General features: G+C 37.3%; 3 protein-coding genes across 6 annotated transcripts; 1 reads left to right on the top strand and 2 right to left on the bottom strand.

Annotated features, from left to right (window-relative positions):
* The first annotated feature begins 1,500 nt into the window (after positions 1–1,500).
* LOC131435942 (deoxyribodipyrimidine photo-lyase) lies at positions 1,501–3,499 on the top strand. Of its 2 annotated transcripts, none has more exons than XM_058604249.1 (3): positions 1,501–1,640; positions 1,737–2,137; positions 2,195–3,499. In XM_058604249.1, exons 1-3 carry the CDS (start codon positions 1,582–1,584, stop codon positions 3,346–3,348), a joined length of 1,614 nt encoding a protein of 537 aa, XP_058460232.1. In that variant the 5' UTR covers positions 1,501–1,581; the 3' UTR covers positions 3,349–3,499. The 2 variants fall into 2 exon arrangements, with proteins under 2 accessions (XP_058460232.1, XP_058460233.1); XM_058604250.1 differs by having other exon boundaries at positions 1,502–1,640; positions 1,724–2,137.
* Positions 3,481–7,701, bottom strand: LOC131435939 (E3 ubiquitin-protein ligase LRSAM1-like). Of its 2 annotated transcripts, none has more exons than XM_058604248.1 (8): positions 7,401–7,701; positions 6,962–7,205; positions 6,646–6,888; positions 5,943–6,573; positions 5,394–5,881; positions 5,258–5,338; positions 4,688–5,179; positions 3,481–4,614 (listed from the first exon to the last, which is right to left on the bottom strand). In XM_058604248.1, the coding sequence occupies exons 2-8, from the start codon at positions 7,088–7,090 to the stop codon at positions 4,492–4,494; spliced, it is 2,187 nt and encodes a 728-aa protein (XP_058460231.1). In that variant the 5' UTR covers positions 7,091–7,205; positions 7,401–7,701; the 3' UTR covers positions 3,481–4,491. The 2 variants fall into 2 exon arrangements, with proteins under 2 accessions (XP_058460231.1, XP_058460230.1); XM_058604247.1 differs by having other exon boundaries at positions 7,373–7,701.
* Positions 7,702–17,744: 10,043 nt separating this feature from the next.
* Positions 17,745–19,692, bottom strand: LOC131438457 (peroxisomal leader peptide-processing protease). 2 transcript variants are annotated; one of them, XM_058608507.1, is made up of 5 exons: positions 19,557–19,692; positions 18,857–19,503; positions 18,543–18,801; positions 18,019–18,481; positions 17,745–17,962 (listed from the first exon to the last, which is right to left on the bottom strand). In XM_058608507.1, the coding sequence occupies exons 2-5, from the start codon at positions 19,501–19,503 to the stop codon at positions 17,874–17,876; spliced, it is 1,458 nt and encodes a 485-aa protein (XP_058464490.1). In that variant the 5' UTR covers positions 19,557–19,692; the 3' UTR covers positions 17,745–17,873. The 2 variants fall into 2 exon arrangements, with proteins under 2 accessions (XP_058464490.1, XP_058464491.1); XM_058608508.1 differs by having other exon boundaries at positions 19,562–19,691.
* Between the last annotated feature and the right edge of the window lie 5,991 nt (positions 19,693–25,683).

Raw genomic sequence — 25,683 nt, forward strand, 5'->3', positions numbered from 1 at the left:
TCCAGTATATATGGAGGATGGTGCTATAGAAGTGCGTGTGCATGATCTTCCTAACCGATTCATATATTCGCAAAACTATGTCCCAATACGGAGAGATTCTCTCTACCGAGAAAGAAAAGTGGAAGAATTTTTTCCCCGGTATTCTAAATGGCGTACGTTTATTACGCATGCACTTGAAGAGGCCTATACCTTCTTATGTAACTTTCGGTCAGGATACAAGAAACCAGTGCAAATCACTTGTTACCTATGACAATCAGATGGCCACATGTGAATATTGCCAAAAAGCTGTTCACTACGGTAAGCCATGTGATAAACTGGACAAGGAGACAACCACAGGACAACGGTGCTTCCTTCACACCAACCCCAAGCAACCCCAGTACACCTGTGACAGTCACCAACAACAGTGAAGTATCCTCTTCAACGAAATCATCCAACGTATCCCCTATAGAACAAAGTACACCAGCTGCAGTTAACAGCTTACCATCAAACCAACCAGCAACTGCAAACAATGTACAACAATGCGCATCTACAGCAACTAGCAACGAAATCAACAACAATACAACGGCAATGGATGACGAGACGAACCACGAACAAACTGCCCCTCAATCCTCGCTAGAGGGAAATGGAAGCTCCTTTTCCCCTAGAAAAAGGGTGACAAAGAGATCCAATACAAAAAAATTGTTATCTAAAAACTCAGCTCAATCGGCTACGTAAAGCTTTTTTTCCATTCATTCGAAAATTGTTATTTTTTCTTTTGTTTATATTTTGAGGTTCCTTGGGAAATTATTCGTAGCAACCAGAACAGTGTAATTCAAGAAAACTAATTTTATCATTACAAATGGAACGCTCATGCTGTGGTAACTGGAGGAAAATCGCTTAGAACATTTTTATACCGTTTTTTCTTCGGAGTACCTGGTCGTGTTGTTGGTGAAATAATATAGAAATGCTTTATGCTTCTATCTAACTGAATTTGAACAAAACAAATGAGTACACTTCAGCTACAAGTAAGAAACTTCACAAGCTTACAAACTATTGAAAAAGTCACTAGCACGCAAACACAAATGAAAGCGGTGCTAGAATTTTTTGTTATGTATATCACACTGGTAGATCTACCCTTTTTTTCCCAGCTGATCTCTTGTTTTAGGATCACTGCTGGAAACCAACAAAAAGACCTTTCTTAGCCATCAACGTCCATTACTCTAGCTGAAATGAAATGGTATAAGTTGTGTGCCATTTCATTTTACATTTCACTGAGTGAGCGAAAATTCAGTGACATTTATAATCTCACTATAATTAGGGTTTATCGAGCAATCAGAAACGAGCAGTCAAGTAAGAATTCATTACTCAGTCCGTCTTTGAGACAACGTGGGCGGATATCTGTTCGCTGTGGTTATATGACCTTCTGAAAATTGCACCGTGAATTGGGCCGATGATCGGACCGATGTGGCTAAAGAAAATTTACTGGGTATGTTGTAAATGCGTAAATTAGTTGCCAGTTTCGCAGTTGCTTTCGCGAAAATAGTCACGCTTTTGAGAAGTATTACGTTTTCGCGGTTTTAGTTATTAGATAGTTGAAGGTTCATGAAGATTTATGTGGATGCATTAAAAGCTGCAAAAATATCTCGCTTTTGCGCTACCAGGTGAGGCAATTGTATATAATTTGAGTTTGAAACGAATTTATTGTACCCTACAAAAATACTTTTGTTAAATATGTAATATCAAGTAATCATCCGCAGTGCAATGAAATCATCCTCAGCAAAAACAAAAAAGCAACCGTCCGCTGGAACATCCGCGGCATGCGAACCGAAAGAGAAACGGCTAAAAGTGGATAACGAATGTAGAGACCGTTTATTCGTTGAACGATTTACCGACTGTCGTAATGAGACGGCCAAATCGATTCTAGATTTTAATTTCAAGAAAAAACGCGTTAGAGTTCTTTCCGATGCCCGGGAAGTCGAGGATGGAAAGAGCGCAGTGATGTACTGGATGTCGCGTGATGCACGTGTACAAGATAATTGGGCATTTTTGTATGCTCAAAAACTTGCCATGAAAAATGAGTTGCCGCTGCATGTTTGTTTCAGTTTAGTACCCAAATTTCTCGATGCTACAATCAGGCATTACAAATTCATGTTAAAAGGTACATATTCAATTGTTATATAGTAAATGATTCGATTTCTAAATGCGTATCTTTTAGGTCTAGAGGAAGTTGCAGAGGAGTGTGAAAAGCTGGATATTAATTTTCATATGCTCACAGGAATGGCCAAGGATACTATTCCAAAGTTTGTCAATGATCACAAAATCGGAGCAGTGGTGTGCGATTTTAGTCCACTGCGTGTACCCATGCAATGGGTAGAAGATGTTCGCCAAGCGTTACCATCGGAAGTTCCGTTTTGTCAAGTTGACGCTCATAATATCGTACCCGTATGGGTAACTTCTGAAAAGCTGGAATATGCTGCTAGGACAATACGCAGCAAAATTAACAAAAATCTTGATGAATATTTGACACAGTTTCCGCCGGTTATAAAACACCCCTTTAAATCGGCACCTAAAGCAAATTCTGTTAACTGGGTGAAACTACAGGATCTGTTGAAAGTGGATAGAACCATAGACGAAGTCGAGTGGGCTGTTCCTGGTTACAAAGGCGGAGTTGTGATGTTGCAAAGTTTCATTGAAAAGAGATTGCGAAAGTTCAATTCCAAGCGTAATGATCCGACGGACGACGCTTTGTCAAATCTTTCACCATGGTTCCACTTTGGGCAAATTTCAGTTCAACGGAGCGTATTGGCTGTGAAACAGCACGGTAAAGGTTTTTCCGAGGGAGTGGCTGCTTTCTGCGAGGAAGCAATCGTTCGGCGAGAGCTTTCGGACAATTTTTGCTACTACAATAAGTACTATGACAATCTGAAGGGCGCTCACGATTGGGCTCAAAAAACACTTCAAGACCATCGTAAAGATAAGCGAACGAATATCTATTCGCGAGAGGAGCTGGAACAGGCAAAAACCCACGATGACCTATGGAATTCCGCTCAAATACAGATGGTGAAAGAAGGAAAGATGCATGGTTTTCTGCGAATGTATTGGGCGAAAAAAATTCTGGAATGGACTCCATCGCCGGAGGAAGCGTTGGCGATAGCAATTTGGCTGAACGATCGTTACCAGCTGGACGGGCGTGATCCGAACGGATACGTTGGTTGTATGTGGTCGATTGCAGGCGTCCACGATCAGGGATGGCGCGAGCGAGATGTGTTCGGAAAGATTCGTTACATGAACTACGAAGGTTGTAAACGAAAGTTTGATGTAGCCGCATTCGTGGCCCGTTATGGAGGGAAAGTTCATCGGAAGAAGTAAGTCACTGCTACGGGATATCGCTGCGCTGTATGTACCATTACTTCTCATTTCAAAACCCAATTATTTGTTTAATTACTCGAATCAACTGCAGGTCAGAAACGTACACGAAAAAAAAAACAAACACACGCACAATAAAAGGTAGATAAAAATATGTTTTATTGTATTTTCATTCGTAAAACATGCCGATAGAATATGTGCAAAACACAAATCTCAACGTAATTATATATCTCAGAGGGAATATAACAGATAGATCGAGTAATAGTACGTAGTTACTAATTGAGACTTTTCAATCGTATTTACTGGCTTGGCCTGGCCTTCCATAGCGTTATTTCAATAGCGGAAAAACTGGGATAACGATAGATTTTAGCTATAAATGCATGTGGTATTAGAGTTACTCTTTTACTTTATGTGAGGCCATAACGCGTCGCCAAATGTACGTAGAAAATTGAATGCCATTTTGGTCGTATAATGCGTGGTCAGGAGTAGTCCCTGTAGCATAGTGCTTTATCAATATTATCCTCATACCGTACATTGCGTTATAATGCTTCCTTTTCCCCAAAAAGGCACTATATATATTAATGTATAAAGTGGTAAATTTTGTTGTCTTTGCTGAGCTTTTACAACGGTTGTGCTTACTTTGGTGTCTTAAAGTTATGTTTTCCACTAGAAAAAATTAAAGCCTAAAACTTACGGATTGATTTTGAGTAATGATATAGAACAATCTGACTTATTAGAAATAACGGATAAAAATGTTTGCTTTTTTTCGGTTTGTTTTGATGAAAGTTAAAATCTTCTACGACAAAAATTCAATTCACTGATGAAAGTTTTGACTAGATTAGTAATATTAGGATATGAAAATGTGGATTTATGTTGGGAATGCAAGTTTTCAGAGTAATTTAATGTAGTTAATCATCGTTCATTCCTGGTGAACGTAATTATATAAACTTGAATAGATTAACGATTCTCGCTTCCGTGACACGTGACGAACAATTGTATTATACCGAATGTTGTCCCAAGGAGTATCGAGGGAATCAGCTATCAGCTGAATGTTCAATTTTGTTTTGTTTTTATTGCTCACGAGCGACCTGTGTAATTTGTGGCAGTAGCTTGAATGTCTATGTTGTTTGCACAAAAGATTTAGTTTTATGGTTGAATAACTTTAATTTTTCGTTCGATGTAAGCCCGACACAAAGGACAATCGCGTATATCTATTTGGCATGCAGCACAGCAGCACATGTGACCACAAGGCAGGAAAATTACTTGTACCTGAGAACAACAAAGAAAGAAAATAAAAGATTGCGATGACCTGAAGTGACTTTCGATTCTTTTAGTAGCTTACTGTTTCTTCAAGGCATACAACACACTCGGCAAACTGTACTACTCCGTTCGCTACCGATTGTTCCTCTGGAGGTAAGCTCGGTACCAGTTCCACTCGGTCCTCTGGTGGTGGCGGTGCCGTTGGGGTTTGCGTTGATGAGCTAGCTTCCGTAGTTGTGTATTCTATTCTCTGATTGAGATAGTCGTAATAATTACTAATTGACAGCAAAATAGCGCGTCGATCCACCGGGTTCTGCACACCAGCTTCAATCAAATCCTGCTCATTGATACTGCACAGTTCTTTATCTCGATTTTGCCAAATTTTCGAAAGGAATGGTAAACAATGGACCGCTCCATTCTCCAGGAATTGATAGCCTAGTATCGGATCGATCGATGCCGTATCGTTGGTTATTTCCGATGGTTGACGATCTAGTAATTTTTGGTACTGCAGCAGCCAGAAGTCCGTTTGCTCTCCTTCTTTTTGTTGTTCGATAATTTTGAGCGTTTCCAATAGCTGTGAAAAAATAACAAGTATTACTTTATATGATCATTCGGCGAGTGATTACGTAAGGCAATTCAGAAAATAGGAAACCTGTTGCTTTCTTTGGTCCTGTTGTTTGAGCAAATCCATCAGTACGTAGGTTAAATTTACCCGTTGTTCGGCTAGGTTGTTCTAAAAAAAAAAGAATTGTAATTCGATCCTTTACTTTAATGTCTCATATCCTCACGATTTGATCATCCTGACTGGTCTTCTTGCGATCGATTTCGTACGTGGTCAGTGCTGCCAGCTGGGACTCAACAATGCGCACCTGTTCGACCAAACCCCAGGTACGCGAGTCGTTTCTTGCTATCAGAGCTGCCACTGCCGATTTCTGTATCTCTTCGTCACAGTTTATTTGCTCTATTATATCATGTCTATTGCGATCGTAGTTTAGAAACACATTATTCAGCAGATTATTTGTTTCATACTCCCTTTCCAGTATGTTGCGTGAGGATTGATCACGTTGATCGTGAAAATTCTGAATCACATTTATTTCGTTTTCCAGCAAATCCGTCATTGCGGTTAAAATTTCCTGCTTGCGAAGATCGTTTTGCTGGATTCGAAGCTGTTCGATCAGATGATTCTGTTCCTTGCGTTCTCGTTCGAGAAATTCAGGATCGGGACCATTTTTGAGAGATAGAAGTTTCTCAACCAACTCACTCGAATGTTTCTCGTCTGTTAAAAAAAATAAAAACACGCTAAATCATAGAGAACATCAGTAAAATTTGGTACGTACCTTGTAGAATGTTATTGATCAAACGTTGTCGTTCAGATTGCTTCTCTTCTTGCAGTTTAGTCACGTAACTTTCGTTCTGATTTTGTTGTTGCAACAATTGCTGTAACAGTTCTTGCTTCTTTTTCTGCTGTTGTTCGTGGATTTTGCTTTCGGCTAAATAATCCTTCTCATAGGCTAACCGTTCCGATTCCAACAACTTCCGTTCTTTCGCATGCTTATCCCGCTCTAGGTCAGCCTGGCGCACTACGTTGCGCTCACTACAAATTAGATCGATTGTACTGGTTTTATTGCGAAGAAAGGTTTGATCTTCTATTGGTGGGAGAATAACTTCACCGGTCGAAAGATACTTGATAATTGCTTGCGTGCCCCCATTGACGACGTCCGCAGGGGGTTCTACAATAGTGTTCGGGTCGAGTACTAAATCTACCAGATTATCGCAAGTCGCCAGTTGATTCGGTATCCTCGTTAGGCGAACATTTCCGCTAATGTTCAGTATTCTAAGGTTAGGCATAAACGATAGTGGGTCCAGAGTAGTAAAATTATTTGTAGAAATATCAAGCAATTCCAACTTCTTCAGACGATTGATGGTTACCGGAAATTTTTCTATGTTATTGTTTGATATTAATAGTTCCTGAAAAAAATGATCACACTGAAATGTTGTTTCGCATTCTGAACATTACATCAACCAATATCAGATACTTGCCCTGAGGTTTTCCAACTTGTAGATCTCATCCGGCAGTTTTTTGAACCGATTACTAGTGAGGTCGAGCGTTACCAATAGTTGTAAGTCATCCAGGATTCCACCTCCACTCAGTGAGCTCAGCTTATTGTTGGCCAACGTTAGTAGCTCTTTCCGTAATACCTTACACATAATATATACGCCCGATGGTACATCTTTGAGGTTACAATCCGCTAGGTCATAAATTGGTTCTGGATTCTCTTTGGCCTATTGTAATAGTCGAAGTAATAAAAGTATGTCATAAATTTAAAAAAATCGATAACAAAAAAAATCTACATACCAGGCACTGCTTCCGTTCTAAACGCGCTTTATAATCCATCGTCGTTGGTTGTCCGAGTGATGTGTTAGCCACCTCAGCGCTTGTTGTAAGGAAATTGTCATTGTTCGAAGACGATATACGACAACCCATAAAAGAGTTTAGACTAGCTATTTCCTACTAATTTACAGAGGTTTGTTTTTATCGGGAAACCTTACGTTTTGTGCTAGCTGCCGTTTACTGATGTACTACACAAAAACACGTCCTCCTATTAGCACATAAACATAATGTCTGATTAGATTAGATTTAACCAGATAATGTCAAATACTGTATCAGTGATTATCCTGTTTTTTTTCTTAAATTTCTTTTGCGTATCACTGCACAGCAAATAAAAATAGGCACATCAACACACATAAAATAAACTTAAACACCGACCTGCTACAAAATTTTAGAATAAACTAACATTTGACCCAACACATATTAACTCATGGCAAATGGTAGAAGTCCGATTAGCGCATTTATTTGTTCCTCTGTCTGTAACAAAATTTGGATCACGAGATAGTCACTGACTGAAACGGTTGTTTTGATTCATTATTCATTGTTCTTTATCATAGATTTATCACACTAGATCTGGACTGTCACTTTCTTTCCCGAAACAAGATTCTGCTGTACACATTTCATAAGGCCGTAAAAGCACTTGACATGCACTTGATTCTTATGTTGTTTACGATTGAGAAAAATTAAACGGACCCAGGATAGTTTCATCAAGCAAACACTTCACGAAACTCAGGTGGTCACACTTATGTAGTTTTTGTTTTTAAATTGCACTACACTGGTGTAGCGAAAGCTGCACTGTAACCGTTCGTTTTTACCAATTGCACTACATCAGTGCTACACTTTTTCTGCACCGATACCACTGTTGTAGCACTCATCAAAAGTTTGGTGTAGTTCTGTGCAATGGAATCGTTTATTGTAGTCAATGGTTACTGTTTATGTTTTCGTCATTTTTGTTCGTTTATTCATGCCTCAGTGTAGCACTGCACCGGTGTATTGCAAATTAAAAACGAAAAAGCTATATTAGTATGGGGTTTGAGCATACCCCCTCTTAGAAAAAAACGCTCAACGGTAATCCATCGTTGGTCCAATACGTTGGATCGTTGGTCCAATGAAAGTCCAACCAATCGTTCAACGGGAGGCCAACATGGGACCTTCGCTTGCCGATTTTGAAACAGACTGTTGATCCGAATGCCTTTTTTTTCGTTCAATAAACCCGGATTTTCCACATTGAAATCTTTGACATTTTCAGCGAAGGTGAGAAGATGAAAACGCTCGGCTAACTTAGATACAGGCGACTTTGTTTTGTCAAATTGGATTTGACAACCGTCACTGAATCAATTTTGGTAGCCGTTTTGTGGCCATCCCAAGTAACATTTTTAATATTATTAAATACTTGTAGCTGTCTTCAATGCTACATCCAAGTAACATTTTTAATATTATTAAATACTTGTAGCTGTCTTCAATGCTACATAATAAATCTTTCAATAAAACTTTAAACTCCACGAAAACCTACTGAAAACCTCTATAAGAGCATGTTCCTGCAAAGTGGACCATTCTTCATAAGGTTTATAAATCAAAATGAAGAATCAGCATAAACCTGCTTTAAAACTCCAAATTCAAGAACATTTTGAAACCAGCTTTATACGATCAACATTAAATTTCTTTGGATGGAATGAATTCCGCTATGAATAAACTGTCGTTTTGATGATAGTTTTCTTGACTATGTGTGTCACGTCTACTTTGAATGCAATCAGTAAGAATATATTATATTTTAATTACGAGTTTGAGACCTTTTCCGAACGAAAAAACTTTATGCGCTTTTATTTTTATCGTGAATGTAAGGATAAAAATAAGAATTATAACTAATCGCCTTGAAATAAATGCGGTTTTTGCGAAAGTCTCCATGATTTATGAAAATTTTTTTTTGTGATTCATCGTCATTTTTGTATAAAACTATTCTGTGGCGATAAAACTTTTGCATACGATCTGAAAATGAATCATGAAAGTCCAACATATTTCCTCGTTTTTGCATTTCGAAGTTTATTTGATGTCAATAAATGCTACGGTATAGAACATCATAATGGCGGCCATGAAATTCCTTTTAATGCAAATTACACTTAACCTAAGAACCAATAAATCAAATAGCCTACAACTAATGTGTCATAAATGTACTTTAGAACCCTCAAATTTACTCTGAGTGAAATTGTCATAGAATGAACACGCACACACACAAAACTAGATTTATGAAAGAATTTAACTGGCAATAATGTTTTGAAGAAAATGTTTGAAAGCAATATTAAGAGTGTTTGCATGGTTTTATTCTAGTGCAAATTGTTTTATTTTTATTTTATTTTTAGTGCAGGTAAAGGGTTTTATAGAAGCTTTGAAAACTATGATATTACTGGTTAAAAGAGACACTTATTATAGTTGGCATAAAACAGGTAGTGATTATAATCAAAACCATAAGGCATTCGAATTGTTACTTGGGTATGGCTGCCCAGGTAGCCAAAAGGCCTAGCGGGAAGCGCTCAACGACCAACAAAATAGAACGGCCTGTTGAAAGGGCCGATATAAAAATCAGATTCGAAACTGACTCGATTTTCAGTTCAAAAACTAGGTTTGACAGCAGTTAGGGTGGAAACTGAGTTGGGTTTGGCATCAAATGAAAACAGCATTAGACACGATTCTATGAATGAAAACAAGAATGTAACCAGTTCCGTTTTCAGAGTTCCTGACCATTATTTCCAACACTTTCAAAACCGGAAACTATGAAATAATATAACCGTATTCGGTTCGCTTGTCAAGCAACAAAATGAAAAACCGATTTTTAATAAATTATGAGCCAAATTTAGAAGAATTTATCCGTAATTTTTGCAACGTCGCTCTAAATGATGGTTTGTAATTTTAAAAACACTTTTGACTGTATTTCAGAAACTGGAAGTTTGATCCAGATACTGTTCGGTAGCAACTTATTGAACTGTAAGACCTTTCATTTGAAGTTGTTAGCGAAAATCGGTTCGGGCGACTTTGAGAAAATTAAATCAGTTCCGTTTTTGGAGTTTTTGACCAATATTCCCGGTACCTTCGAAACCGTGATATAGCCAAAATCGATTCTTCTGGCCAGCAACTAAAACGAACTTTTATTTGAAACAGTGTTGAGCCAAATTTAGAAGAATTTTTCCGTATTTTGCATTGTCGATGTAAATGATGGTATTTTTGTCCATAAATACGATTATTTCACAGGCAATATCCATAAGTTTTTCTTCGCCGTGGCATCTAAATGATGGTAAAAGATTTTAAAAACACTTTACTTTTCGATTCCGAAAGCAAAAGTCGGATTGGAATACAATTCAATAGTAATTTAAGATACCGGAAGACCTTTCATTTGAACCTATGTATGAAAAATTCAGTTCAAGCATCTCCGAGAAAATGAAGATAGTTTCGTTTTTTATTTTTGATACTACATTTCGTGCATTTTTTGATTTTTCATATAAAAAGGCTATGAAATCACTGTGAAAATCGACTTTTTAAACTGAGGCCCGAAGGGCTGAAAGTCATATACCATTCGACTAAACTCGTCGAGATTGCAAAATGTTTGTGTGTGCGTGTGTATGTGCACAAAATATGCACTTGATTTTTGCCAAGATGGCATGACCGATTTTTACAAACTTAGATTCATACGAAAGGTCTTATGGTCCCATAGAACGCTATTGAATTTAATCCGGGTCGGTCTTTTGGTTTCGACTGATATGTGCGAAAAATGAGAACAAAATAAGCACTTGATTTTCTAGTACATGACTGAACCGATTTTCACAATCTTTGATTCATATGAAAAGTCATACTTTCGAATAGAATACTTTAAAATTCGGTTCGGACTTCCCGTTCCAGAGCCATATGTCCAACAAAATTTAAAAAAAATAATAAACACCCCTTGTGGTACTGATTTTTACAAACTTATATTCAAATGAAATGTCTCATATACTTGTATAACAATAATGACTTTTATTTGAATACTACTTCCGGTTCCGAAATTACATGGTGATGAGTAGACAAATATTCATTTTAAGAGCGTGTTTCTATACATAACAGGGTAAAAACTAAAATAATCCTGTGAGCTAGCCATTTCAAAGTGTTATGTAGGGCTTGTTAGTTATTTGCCATAAAAATTGATTTAAAAGATATCGGTTATTAGTTCAATAGTTGCACTATTTATGTACCATTTAATTCCACTATTTCACTGTCACGTTATTACACTTTCACAAAGTCACTATATTTTAATGAAGCATAACAAACGTTACAATACAGATACGCGTATTGCGGAATGTTATTTACATCCTTCTTCAGTGTATCGGTTTTATATTATCGGTTATTAGTTTCCGGTTCCGAAAGTACCGGAAACAGCTGTGGAAAACCTCCGTCGTTCAGAGCGACGAAGCAAAAAAGAGAACATTTCTGCTTAATTTGTCTCAAAACTGTTCCTATTTGAAAGTTATGTCAGTTGCTGGGCAAGCAATCCTGGTTCCCGGTTCTGGAGGGACCCGTTCTGAAGCTTCAAAGCGGAGCTCATTTCTTTTTTACAGTAATGCCCGAATGGAATTTCAAATTCTTAGTTTCAAATAAAAGGTCCTCTATAAACTGCTTTTGAATCTCAACCGGATCGTGCTTCCGGTTCCATCATTGAGAGCGACGATAAAGAAATCGGGGAAAATTCTTCTAAATTTGACCTTTCAAAACTGTTTCAATTATCAGGAAATGATAGCTTCTGCCCGAACCAACTTTTTTTATTTTTATAGAGCATGAGTAACGCGAGAAGGGCACCTTCACACCAAAGCAAAGTCATGGCACTACATTCCTTTTATTGGAAATATTAGCAGAGCCAATAAAAACCACCAGTCGGCCACGTTACGATTTTGTATTTAAGCAGAGAGAAAAAAAAGGTACACGTTCGTTAGAATTAGGGTAAGGTATAAACAAAAACAAGCATATGTTAAATTCATCGGTTACACTGTTAATATTCCCCCTTGACCGAGAATTCATATGATACCTAAAAACTTCTGCGCTTGTACTAGTCTAGGAGCGGCCACAGATTTCGTAAGAACATCCGCTTTCTGTTGATCCGAACTGACATACTGCAGTTTAACCGTTTTATTCTCCAATTGTTCTCGCACAAAATGATGACGTACATCAATGTGTTTACTTCTCGATGAATAACCGATTTCCCTTTCGGCCAGGCAAATAGTACTACGGTTGTCACAGTATATTGGAATCGATTGCTTGTCACCAAGAAGCTCAGAATTTAAACCACGCCACCACAATGCCTCTTGTGACGCCGACGACAACGCCATGTATTCAGCTTCTGTGGTTGATAATGCTACTGTTGGTTGTTTACGACTGTTCCAGGATATTGATCCACCTCCATACTGGAACACATATCCAGTTATGGAACGTCTTGAGTCGGGATCGTTACCCCAATCCGCATCACTAAACCCTTCGAGAATGGTATCAGCCTTTTTTTGATAAATCAATTTCTTCGTTTTGGTACCCTTGATAAAACGTAAGATGCGTTTTGCTGCTGTCCAGTGTGCTTCACCAGGATTACTACAAAAACTGCTAACCGCATTAACAGCATATGCAATGTCAGGTCGTGTACACTGTGCTAGAAATTGTAATCCTCCTACTAATTCACGATATGGAACATTTTGCATTTCCGTAATTTCTAATTCGGTCACTGGTGCCATTGCTTTCGTTAACCGCTGATTAACTTCTGTAGGCGTCGACATCGGATTACAGTCGATCATGTGAAATCGCTGCAGTAAATCCCCAATATACCGTTCTTGGTCAAGCATTATTGTTTCATTGTTTCGAGTGATACGTATGCCCAGTATCTGATTGGCTTCTCCAAAATCTTTCATGTGAAATTCAGCTGATAACTTATTCTTTACTTCATTGGTCCAATTGTGTTCATTCGGAAATATAAAAAGATCGTCGACATACACCGCCACAACAATGATTCGTTTGCCATCAGATTTGAAGTAGACGCAAGGATCGTAATTAGATCGCTTCAGTCCAATTTTCTTCAGTTCCGAATCTAGCTTTATATTCCAAACTCGACTAGACTGCTTCAAACCGTATAGCGTATACACTTTCTGTGGAGCATTAGGAGTTACAAAGCCTTCTGGTTGTTCCATATAAATTTCCTCGTCAGACAGTTCACCTTGTAGGAAAGCTGTCACTGCGTCCATCTGATGAATGTGTAGACCCATTTGAGCCGCAATTGCCATCAAATACCGGATGCTAGCATACCTCACCACGGGCGAATAAGTTTCATTATAGTCGATACCTTTTACTTGTGAAAAACCTTTTATCACAAGTCTGGCTTTGTATCGCTCTATCATTCCATCCGATTTCTCTTTTATTTTGTAGACCCATTTACATTTCAGTGCTTTACGTCCTGGGGGCAAATCTGTTAGCTCCCATGTGTTATTCGTTTCCAGTGCTTCCAATTCCTCTTCCATTGCACGCTGCCACAATTGCTTTTCATTTGACTTTACAGCAACTTGGAAAGATTCTGGTTCAGTACCAACTTTTATCGGAGTTCGCTGATATAAGGAATGATTTTGAGGAAGAACGCTGCACGTCATATCATAACATTCATATTTGCTTGGAGGTCGACGTTCCCGCTCGCGGTACCTGATCGCATTCTGATGATCTTCTTGTTGCGTTGAGGGCGGAATTGATACGGATGTTGGTGTACCCTCCGTATCATATGCGCTATCAAAAAAATGTTCATCACTATCACTATCATCGGATTCTATTGGTACTACTGGACCAGTATCCATTTGAGTGAAATTATTTCCATTGAGCAATTGCATAGTTGCATGCTTTCTGCTGGATATCAAATCTGTTGTCTCTCTAGAAATTTTGGCAGGAACATTCGATTCTTCGCTAAGAAAAACAACATCGCGAACAACAACTATCTTTTTAGTTCTCTGTATGTAGACTCGCATTCCTTTTGACTGAGCAGCCAAACCAAGAAAAATTCCCGCTTCCGATTTCGCATCCCACTTACGCCGGTGTGGCTTTGGAATGTAGCACATCACTTTGGCCCCGAAAACTCGCAATTCGGACAAATCTGGTTTCTTACCACTGAATTTTTCTTCTGGTGTCGTAGTCAAGCCTTTCGTTGGGGATCGATTGATAAGAAACGCTGCTGTTGCCGTTGCTTCCGCCCAAAACTGCTTATCTAGTCTCGCATCAAACATCAGACATCGCGCTTTCTCGACGATTGTTCGGTTCATGCGTTCTGCAAGTCCATTTTGTTCAGGATTATAAGCGACTGTTGTTTCATGGTGAATTCCGGCTTTATGTAGAAACTTCTGCATCTCATGATTAACGTATTCCGTTCCGTTATCTGTTCGAAATCGCTTAATCCGCATACCAGTTTGGTTTTCTGCAAATGCCTTGAAGTCTTCAAAACATTCCAATACTTCCTTCTTGGAACTCAAGAAATAAACAAATAATTTTCGACTTACATCATCAATGAATGTAAGAAAGTATTTGTTTCCTCCTAATGACTCTTCCTCCATTGGTCCACACAAGTCAGAGTGAATTAACTCGAGTATTTCACTTGCTCTTGAGCCTTGTTTGATAAAAGGCTGACGATGCTGCTTCCCCTGTAGACATGTCACACACGTAGGAACCTCAGTATTACTGAATTCAACTCCATTCACCATCGTGCGAAGCTGACACAGACTTTGCATGTTCAAATGCCCCATCCTACGGTGCCATAGAACCGCATCGTCATTTACTTGTGCTGCACACGAAATCTGCTTCTGACTTAAACACAGTCTGTACAGTCCCCCAGTTTCTCGTCCGATAGCAACTAGCTCATCATTATCTTTACGCACCTCACATGTTTCCTTAGTAAACAGTACATTATAACCTTTCTTACATATTTCGCTGACGGACAAGAGATTTATCGCTAGGTCTGGAACACACAAAACATTAGATATCTTTAGCTGGCATGATTGATCGCCAAGGCTTGCTTCCAGACGTACATTTCCGCTAGCAACAACAGACAATTCAGCATTATTTGCCACATTTACTTGTTGAAACACTTCTTTCGAATTTTCTAGCTGCATTCTTCTGGTGCACATGTGCGAGCTTGCTCCGGAGTCAAGAATCCATTCCATTTTCATATCATTGGATTTCCGAAATATACCCATTGCTGTATATCGCCTTTCATTTTTCTCCTGACCATTGACTGATTTTTCCTGGTGACATTCCGAAGCATAGTGCCCCAAACACTTGCATTTGAAACATTGTATACTAGATCTGTCAGTTCTTTTTCTTCCTTTTCGTTGCTGACTGTAAAATGCTTCCGAATTACTGTTACCTTTCAGCGAAATACTCTTTACATCCTGAAGGATTTTTGCTTTCACTGCATCAGCCGTTAATCGTGTTCCAGACGCTTCGAGACCCATAATCATAGGTTCATACATTTCGGGTAATCCCATCAATAGTAAACTCGCCAGCCATGTATCATCAACCACAAATCCAACCTCTGACAATTTGTGACTAGTTGACATCAATTCGCTGACATACTCCTCCACCGACGAACAATCCGAAAGACGAATGCTAGCTAGTTTACGCAACAGTCCTATTCGTCGTGTCATTCCATCATCTTGGAAGGCGTTTTTCAAATTCGTCCAGGCCTGTTTTGCCGTTTTAGCATTTTGAACGAGACCGTAATTTACAGGCTCAATACTGAGGCAAACTGTAGCTAATGCACGCAATGAAAGTGCATCTTCCGGATCATTCTCCTGGCGTGTAACCGCATCCCATGACCCTTCGCGGATCAACAACATTTTGGTTGCAAACGCCCATGAACTGTAATTTTCCCGGCCACGTAATCTCTCAATAGCTGGCAATGAAACATTTCCACCAGCATATATGTTCCGGTCACCGTTCGCGTTTCCGCTGCCCGCAGTACTACTGCCACTTGTTGACATTTTTACGCGATTTTACTTCGAACTGAAAACAAATTATTTATTTTTACTTTAATGTGCCTGACTGGGCCCATAACCTATTGGAAATATTAGCAGAGCCAATAAAAACCACCAGTCGGCCACGTTACGATTTTGTATTTAAGCAGAGAGAAAAAAAAGGTACACGTTCGTTAGAATTAGGGTAAGGTATAAACAAAAACAAGCATATGTTAAATTCATCGGTTACACTGTTAATACCTTTTGTGGAGTTTGGCCATTCTGTTCCAACAGACTTCGCAGCCGATTCTTAGCGTACAAAATCATCGAATGGCTTGTACTATGATCCTACTTACACTAAGGCTGTGAACCATTTCGTGGTTAATTTTAACTTTTGGCTGAATTCTGACACTCGAGTGGTTGTTTTGATGTTGTAAAAAATAACCCTGCTCGAAAGCATGGTTATTTTTGACAGATCGATGGTTATTTTCCGACAATGAAAAAAATCTTGCAAAGAAAATTCTTATATCAATTCTTTAGCCAAATTAACTCAAATAACTTTCCATCCGTCAAACTTTGAAATGGGCCGCAGTTGTAGTTAAACTACTCGACACAAAATAACCACAAAATAAGAGTCGGATTTTAACCAAAAGTTAAAATTAACCGCAAAATTGTTCAAAGCCTAAGAATATTTTCTAGTCGGGACTCAAACATAAGACAACTGGCTTGTAAAACTAACGCCGCCAACCATAACACCACTAGGTGTATTGAAACAAGTTTTTTTTGCTTCGTCACTGTAAATGATGGCTTGAAAATGAAAAATCCTTTATATTGCTCGGAGATGGCTGACCGATTTTCACAAAATTTGATGCGAGTCGTGTCGTGTAGGAGCCATCTAAATGAATATAGTATGGATCTGTCTCCCGGTTCTGGAAATATAGTGATGATTGCTGATATAGACGTTGTAAATTTTAAACTGTTATATAGTAAAGTGGAGACCCAAAAACGCACAAAATTTCCCAAACTGGGTTCAACACTACTATTATTTATAGGTATTGTTAGTTGATGGCCATGCAAATTCACTTCGGTACTATCAGTTTTTGGCTTTGGAGATGCACTGTGAGTAGAGGTCAAAAACTCTAAAATTAAACTCACATCCATTTGAAAGATAATTGAAAATAGGAAAATTGAAATGAAAGATCCTATGATCGCGTAGATTTCGATTGAATTTATTCCAAGTATGACTTACGATGCCGGAAATACAGGATGAGGTGTGTTGCAAATGAGTTTTGTTTGCGTTTCGTCTGAGACTCATCAGTGCATAGCAGTTCAAATTGAACTCCTTAATGCAAAACTCGGCAGTTCAATTTGAACCGTTAAGCAGAAGTAAAGTTTCTGCTATTTGCAACATAGTGCTGGATGGTAGATTAATCCGTACCTCAAATCATTCAATTTCATCGTTGCTTTTATGCATAAAGGCGAAACTCGTCCTTTTACAAAGCTTGATGAAAACTAGAACTCGTCTGACACGATCAGCTGTTATTCGAACACTAGTGGATAGATTGTCATGAAATTTGGTATTTGACCATCTAGAGGCTTGTTTTCAACAAAAATATACACGGTTCGCTATTCTGTGAGAGGCTCGGGACTTTTAATTCATACAGCATTATTCATTCAAAAATGTTGATACTAACATTCCTGGAAATATTTTCTATTTCCAAACTATGCAGAACTGCTGTAGAATTCAAATAAAATTAAGATGAAAATTTTGTAAAAAATAGATTTTCTTTATTGTTGTACACATTCTTCTAAAATTATAAACTGTATTACGTTTTGAAGTACCAGCTAAAAACAAACAATTATCTAACTCGTATCTTGCTTCCTGCCCATATTCCTCATATCTTACTGATAATCCTAATATTTTGCAATTTCCATTTGTTAACGATATCCCTACTGGCATGCAGTTGTTTCAAAACGACTGGATCTGTAATAATTTACAATATTACTAGTTACACAATGACCAAATCGAAAAATACTAACCATTACTTTCACTATATTCCTTCAATATTTCATAGATATCACAAATCGGAATGCACATGTTATAATGAGGATAAACTTTGCAGTCATATGTACTTTTAAAATTAGAAACCATCAAAGCTAATAAGTTTCCTTGAAAATCAAAAATCGGACCACCACTTTGGCCTGCCTGTACAGGACAATCGGTAACGATGACACCTTTCGAATGTTTTGTAATCCGCCCTTTGTAGATGCTGGGTTTAAAAGTATTTATCGAACCAAATACTTTGAACAAAGGAAAGCCAACGGAGTATACTATCTGTCCGACGCTAGGTGTGTAGTGTGCTAGTTTGGAAACCTGTCGATCGAGGTCAAAATTATTGCCTACCACAAAAAGAGCAACATCATATGCACTGTCGTATATTTGATTTTTAAACAAGAGTTCTAGTTCAAGCTCACAGTCCTTCGTGTATCCAAAAACATTGTCCTGAAATTTAGTCACTTTAGTTAAAATATGAAGTAATTAGGTATGAACAATTGATAAATACACTTCCTAAGACATGCGAGCAAGTGAGCATAAAATTGGTACCATCCATTTCGAATAAACAGCCTGTTCCCCAAGAGTTCATAGAATCTACCAAGCACACAGATGAAGTCATCTTTTGCAATCTTTTATCTGTTCGATTAATTGATGAACTTTTCCCAAACAAAATGTTGTATATCTCAGTGAGGTTTATGGCCAGTGGAAAAGACACGTTATCTCCCTGATAGTTAAAGCAGGAACCAAGCAGCATGCTTCTTAGGCATCTGAAAGTATTTTGGATAAAACATTTGCCATAATAATATTGTTAAAGATACTCACAATTGTTTGTCGTATACCGCCCCTCCTTCGCATCCGAATGCGATAGGAACGTTCAACAAACTAAGGCAGTTATTAGGACCGAATATGTTTGCAACATGCCCATAGGTAGCACTGTTTATGAAATGTTCATTGCCGAAAGGAGAGTTTACACAAACTATTTCATCCAAAATATTCAAATCACTCTGCGTATTAATCATCAAACATTCAAAGTGATTTCTCACTTCTTCAGTTGACAATTTTACGTCAGTATATTGTAACAATAGAAAAGTCGAAAAATATTGCCGGAATTCGATTATGTACTTGTAGTTGCCGTCAAGTAAAAACTTCAGACCATTGAATTTGGTTCTTAGAGTTTGTTCACAGTTTTTGGAATATAACGAAAACGAAATTCGTGCGTTTTTTTCGATTAATGCGTTATAACCATTGTCAATGACTATTTTAAAATTGACTGTTTGTAAATTTTGCAGTTCTACAATTTTGCCGATATTCGCGAAATCGAAATCAAATAGCCTATAAAAATCTTTGTAATTTGGCTGTTGTAGAAGAATGAGTCCTGTTGTAAGTATTAAACCGTTCGAAAATATAATCGCCGAATGTTTTTCACTTCCTGTTGTACTGTAAATAATTCCATGTTTTGGAAATTGCATCTGAAATAAGAAAAGGTAATTTTTTTCTTAGGATATCTGAATATTTAAAAGACCTTGCCGTCACACAAGCTATACAGTATAAGTTATGTGTTGTTTCTACATGATACAGATTTTCGAAGTAATGATCAGATCCAATCCACTGCTTATCGAAATATATACGAATATTGATAATACGATAATTCAAAACAAAGTTGCTGATAGCATCAGGGTTGCCAGTTTAAATTTTTATATGGTGTTTGGCAAACTTTAAAAGTCTGCACATTTCAAATGATCTAACATGAACTGAAAATCTTAAAAATGTTTGCAATATCGGTAAAATTTCTTAAAATAACTAAAATCTGTAGATTGGAAAAAAACTGCAGCGGTAATTAGAAATCTGTAAACCTGGCATCTCAAGGTAGTATCGGTTCATGTCAAACTATTGTACACACTGAAATAAAACGCTTTTCATTTAAAAACAAGATTCATTTAGCAGTCTTTATGCGAAACAATGTTATTGTCAATTCAGCTTTAATACTGAAATTGACGCTTGAAATATTGAGAGAAGAGTTAATTGCACATATTAAACAGTTTCTTTTTGGAAAACAAGTATTGACGGATTGATGAGTACTTTTAATTTTTTTAACAACATTTTGATTAATCCGATTTCAACTACACGATTGAAAGTATGGTCAATAATCTTTGTTTTGACAATAATACTGTCTAGTGTAAGATCCCTTTTCTATTCCATGCATCGTACTCAACATAAAGCTTAATTGAACTGTTTAATAGCAGGCTTACCATCTGGAAATCTAATATGGAATATAGATACTATAACTGTAACTTAAGCAAACGTATTCTCAAAGCAAATTCAGCAGCGGGAAATTTTATATGGGAGATCTATAATAGAACTGAAACAGGAACAAACGTATCCCCAGAAAACCCGTTTGATTTCATTTATTCGAACAGTTCTACTATCAAATTCAGAACTGTTATACGCTGCGGTTCTATTTTTTTTCTATGTTTGAAACACAAGTTAAACGATGTTGGGGTTGCCAGTTTTATATACGATTTCCAGAATAATATTTTAAAACTGATATAAATCATGCCTCAAGAGCTAGAAAATTCCTGACGATGCCCTAACGAAAAATCTGTTTTCGATAGAAAATGTAAAACTTAAGTTTAGAACTCGTTTAATTGGTTCATTTGATGCAATGCGCTATATGTCACTAAAATCAATTTCTTTAGGTTGCATATTATGTCATACTAAAATCACTTTCTTCGTGTTATAACAATGAATAATCATCCTAATTCTTGTTTACGGCAGTATGCGCTACGTTCGTTTGTTTTCACTTGAATGTGTACTAACGCGATTCCTGGGCAAAACGAGTATCTGCATCGAAGGTAGTTTTTTTTTAAAGATTCAAAGCATCAAAGATCAATTTCAAGGTTTTATTAGCTAGTTAGCTAGTTATCTAAGGTTTTATTAGTGCGAGATCAGGTTACTATATTACATTTCATTACATTACAAGATTCCATAATGATGCGATAGATTTTGCGAGTTAATCTCTTACTCCGAAATTTGTAGTTTTCATTCGTTGCTGACCATACAAACTTACTTTGGCTATATTGACTTCGGTTTCAGGTTCCGGAAGTAGCGGTCTAAAATTCCAAAACAGAACTTACATCAATTTCTCAGAGATGATTTGAGGTTTGGAACCAGATAATAGTTATAGGAAGCCAAATCAAGTGAACAAAGTGGATCTTTCCGACCCATTGAGCCTCCATTAAGGTTCTCGTGCCGCTTGTTGGGTAATAATTCTTTTCTCTGGTGTTTAACAATGAATCCAGCCAAACATGTACTTGAAGTGGGCTTGCGTTCGTCTTTTTAGTTTTAAATACGGATATCTTTTCCATTTGTAGAATCTTTCCGATCATTCAGTACATTTTTATGTATTTTTATCATTGTCGTTTTTTGCCCCGGTTTTAACCTCCATTTCAAATAGTTTTGATACTGTCAGTGGTAGTGGAGTTTTGACCATCATGAAACTCTGAAAACCACTATCTTACCGATCAACAGCCTTATAACTTTCATTGAACCTTTTTTGTTTCCATCTTTGATTTCTACAAAATTTTGTACGAAAAAGCTCGACTTTGGAACTTTTGAGATTTTCGAAATGGAATTTTTTTTTGATGCCAAATGCCTTAGGAATGCATGAAACGTTTAGATCCGGTTTAATTAAAAAAAAAATATTTTGAAAAAAAGAATCGACTTTGGTCTGGGACCGAGTAACTTCGGCTATTTGACATAAAAAAAACCTGTTTTAATCCACCTAGTGGTGTAATGATGTCTTTCTCATATCAATCATACTATCATATATAATACTGTGGTATTCTTCAAAATAATTTTCTTCGATTCTTAAAAGAATAACCGAAATAGGTTTGTTTGACCGTCTACTGATAAAACTACTGGAAAACATTTGAGGTCGATTTAGAAACATTTTCAAGGTTTTTCTCCATTTTCAGTGATGGTATACAATTTTAAACCCACTTTTCCCTATATCCGGAAGTCGGATCAGCATGAAACTCAGGAATTACGTATGGGTCCACAGGTCCTTTCATTTGAACCTAAGTTTGTGAAAATCGGTCGCGCCATCTATGAGAAAAGTTAGAACGTATATTTTCTTTTTTTTTGCACATTTTACCCCATAACTCCCGAACCGGAAGTCGGATCCAAATAATATTCAGGAATTTTTTATGGGATCTCAAGACCTTTCATTTGAATATAAGTTTGTGAAAATCGTTTCAACCATCTCTGAGAAAAGTTAGTGCACTTATTTTCACAATTTTTTGATGATATTAAGGAATTTTGTATGGGACCACAAGACCTTTCATTTGAATCTAAGTTTGTGAAAATCGGTTCAGCCATCTCCGAGAAAAGTTAGTGTAAAAAATCGTTACATACACACATACACACATACGCACACACACACACACAAACACACACACACACAGACATTTTGCGTACTCGACGAACTGAGTCGAATGGTATATAACCCTCGGCCCTCCGGGCCTCGGTTCAAAAGTCGATTTTCACAGTGATTGCATAACCTTTCTATATGAGAAAGGCAAAAACGTTTCATGCATTTCTGACATTTGGCGTCACCAAAAAATTTGGTCAGTTTTCGACTCAGTTCGTCGAGTACGCAAAATGTCTGTGTGTGTATGTAACGTTTCTTTGCACTAACTTTTCTCGGAGATGGCTGAACCGATTTTCACAAACTTAGATTCAAATGAAAGGTCTTGAAGTCCCATACAAAATTCCTGAATATTATTTGGATCCGACTTCCGGTTCGGGAGTTATGGGGTAAAATGTGCAAAAAAAGAAAATATGTGTTCTAACTTTTCTCATAGATGGCGCGACCGATTTTCACAAACTTAGGTTCAAATGAAAGGTCCTGTGGTCCCATGCATAATTCCTAAATTTCATGCGGATCTGACTTCCGTATCCGGAAATATAGGGTAAAGTGTGTTAAAAATTGTATACAATCACTGAAAATGGGAAAAAACCTTGAAAAAAATTTCTAAATCGACCTCAAATATTTTCTAATTGATAGTTTTTATCAGTAGACGGTCAAACAAACCGATTTCGGTTATTGTTTTAAGAATTGAAGAAAATATTGATTGATATGAGAAAGGCTTCATTACACCACTAGGTGGATTAAAACAGGTTTTTGTTTATGCGGATACAAAAACCGCAAAATTGAAGAAATTTTTTGGTGATTTCAAATGTCTTAGAAATGCATGACACGTTATTTTTATGCCAAATATCTTCAGAATCAGGAATCAGAACTAATTGGCTCAAGTGGCACGTTTCCCTAGTTATTTGGAGGTTTGTGCCATTTCAATTAGCATATTACAGAACCATTTTCAAAAATAGATATTCTTACACTCCCACAATCGTTTGCATTTTGTGTCGTATTTCTGAAGTAGCCACATCGAGCTGCAATGCGTCATCTATTCCTACCAGTGCCGGAAGAATTCATTTCAATCGAATATTTTTTAATGAAAATAACATTTATGGCCGTTGACTGTCAGCATATCCCTTCTCATTGATTTTACTTTTGTTGCCGAAGCTCCCAGAATTCATCGTCAATCGAATAACCATACCACAAACGAATTTCCAGACATGACAGTCACGTTTTTTTTTGGCGCACATCTACGGTCCTCCGTGAAACTGGGACCAATGGTGATAAATTGGTTGCACTGCTGAGTTCCCATCATACATTCATAATGCAAATCGACACCTGACTCATGCCCCAGTTTGGATGACGAATTGAACTGTAAAAAACCCGACAATTCTGGATGGCGTTTATTAGGCACCAAAAAAGTATGGAAAGCTGATTGGAGTGAGTACTAGGTTCCGACGTCAGCAAAATGAGGCTGACAATTCAAGAAGGCGCAAGAAGCGAAACTCAAGAAAAAATTACAATAACAGATCCAATATTCTTTCAACGCATCATTCATCTACAAAACGACATTGTAATAACATTATTATTCACAACATGAATAACAATTGCAATAACTATAATAACAACAACTACAACAACAGCCGAAATAATCTTCCACCTGATAGAATACTTCTTGCTGCAGCTAAGGATCGATTTTCGGGACCACCAACAAATTACAGACCTACAATTAATTTTCAAAGAGGACCGACGATTAATCCTTATCGAGAGCACAGCCTGCAACTAACGATGCCGAATCAAATGTCTGCTGAATGTTCGTCAACTGATACGTGCGTGGCGTGTCGTGCTCAACATTCGTGTTTTCGGCAATTTTGACGCATTACCCAGAAGAAGAGAATAATGACAATATTATCATAAGTCAACAATCATGTTCAATAAGATCTCCTCATCTAGCGTCGTCGACAGAAATCGTAGCATATTGTCAAAATTTTAACCGTATGAAGAGCGCACGTAAGATTAATGAAATCCATAAAAATATTTTAGGGTGTTCGTATGGAATTAATCTAGGAACCGAAACTAGTTGGGATGATAGCGTTAACAGCACGGAAGTCTTCGGAAACATTTAAAACGTTTTTAGAAACGATCGTGAGCTCCATACATCTGATCAAAAATCGGGGGGAGGTGTTCTTATTGCTGTTTTAGCAGAATTTGACGCCGAAATGGTAACCATTACGAAATTTAAAGAATTTGAACACGTATGGGTAAGAATTCATTTAGCAGGTGAAACACATATTTTTGTTTCAGTATATTTTCCTCCTAACAATGCCCAAAAAGCCACATATGAAAAGTTTCTGCATGTTGCTGATGAAATCATGACTGAGCTTCCATCGGAAGTTAAAGTTCATATATATGGAGACTTTAATCAGCGCAATATCGACTTTATTCCAGACGCTGAAAATGATAGCATTTTACTTCCTCTGGTTGGGGAGAATGAAACACTTCAATACTTATTCGACAAAATATCCGGTTTAGGTCTTAATCAAATTAATCATGTAAAAAATCAGCAAAACTGTTACTTAGATTATTTATTTACTAATATTCACGATGATTTCTGTGTAATAGAATCACCAACTCCATTGTGGAAAAATGAAGCTTTTCATACAGCAATCGAATTCTCAATATTTATACATCAGATTAATAGACCCGACGACTACGAGTATGAGGAGATTTTCGATTATCACTCAGCAAATTATGATAGTATTAGTCGTAAGTTACTAGAAATAGATTGGCAAGAACTCCTTAGAAACGAAGGAAATGTCGAAATTTCTGTCGATATTTTCTACGCACGGCTGTACGACATAATAAATGAACATGTCCCATTAAAGAAAATTAGGCGACAAAATAATTCAAAGTATCCTGTTTGGTATAACGAGCATATTAGAAACCTAAGAAATCGAAAACAAAAAGCTCATAAAAAGTACAAAAGAGAAAATAATAGTGACAATTTATCGAATTACATACACATCTGTGACCAACTAAGTTTAGCAATTGATACTGCATTCAAAGAGTATAACTCAAGAACTGAACAGGAAATAAAGTCTTGCCCAAAAAAATTCTTTAGTTATGTTAGAAACAAATTGAAATCAGAAAACTTTCCGTCAAGAATGTATCTACAGGAAAACATTGGTAATAACTCACAAGAAATTTGTAATCTTTTCGCAAAATTTTTTCA

Source organism: Malaya genurostris, chromosome 3 (assembly GCF_030247185.1).
Source record: "Malaya genurostris strain Urasoe2022 chromosome 3, Malgen_1.1, whole genome shotgun sequence".
NCBI lineage: Eukaryota > Metazoa > Arthropoda > Insecta > Diptera > Culicidae > Malaya > Malaya genurostris.

Excerpts from the sequence above, each read along its gene's own strand:
- LOC131435942 (XM_058604249.1), top strand. The coding sequence starts at position 1,582 with ATGAAGATTTATGTGGATGCATTAAAAGCTGCAAAAATATCTCGCTTT. Across the intron at positions 1,641-1,736 it reads TCTCGCTTTTGCGCTACCAG|TGCAATGAAATCATCCTCAG; the intron begins GTGAGGCAATTG and ends AATCATCCGCAG. Across the intron at positions 2,138-2,194 it reads TTACAAATTCATGTTAAAAG|GTCTAGAGGAAGTTGCAGAG; the intron begins GTACATATTCAA and ends CGTATCTTTTAG.
- LOC131435939 (XM_058604248.1), bottom strand. The coding sequence starts at position 7,090 with ATGGGTTGTCGTATATCGTCTTCGAACAATGACAATTTCCTTACAACA. Across the intron at positions 5,180-5,257 it reads AGGACCAAAGAAAGCAACAG|CTATTGGAAACGCTCAAAAT; the intron begins GTTTCCTATTTT and ends ATTTTTTCACAG. Across the intron at positions 4,615-4,687 it reads TTGTATGCCTTGAAGAAACA|GTACAAGTAATTTTCCTGCC; the intron begins GTAAGCTACTAA and ends TGTTGTTCTCAG.
- LOC131438457 (XM_058608507.1), bottom strand. The coding sequence starts at position 19,503 with ATGCAATTTCCAAAACATGGAATTATTTACAGTACAACAGGAAGTGAA. Across the intron at positions 18,802-18,856 it reads GCGGTATACGACAAACAATT|ATGCCTAAGAAGCATGCTGC; the intron begins GTGAGTATCTTT and ends AAATACTTTCAG. Across the intron at positions 17,963-18,018 it reads GGAATATAGTGAAAGTAATG|ATCCAGTCGTTTTGAAACAA; the intron begins GTTAGTATTTTT and ends AAATTATTACAG.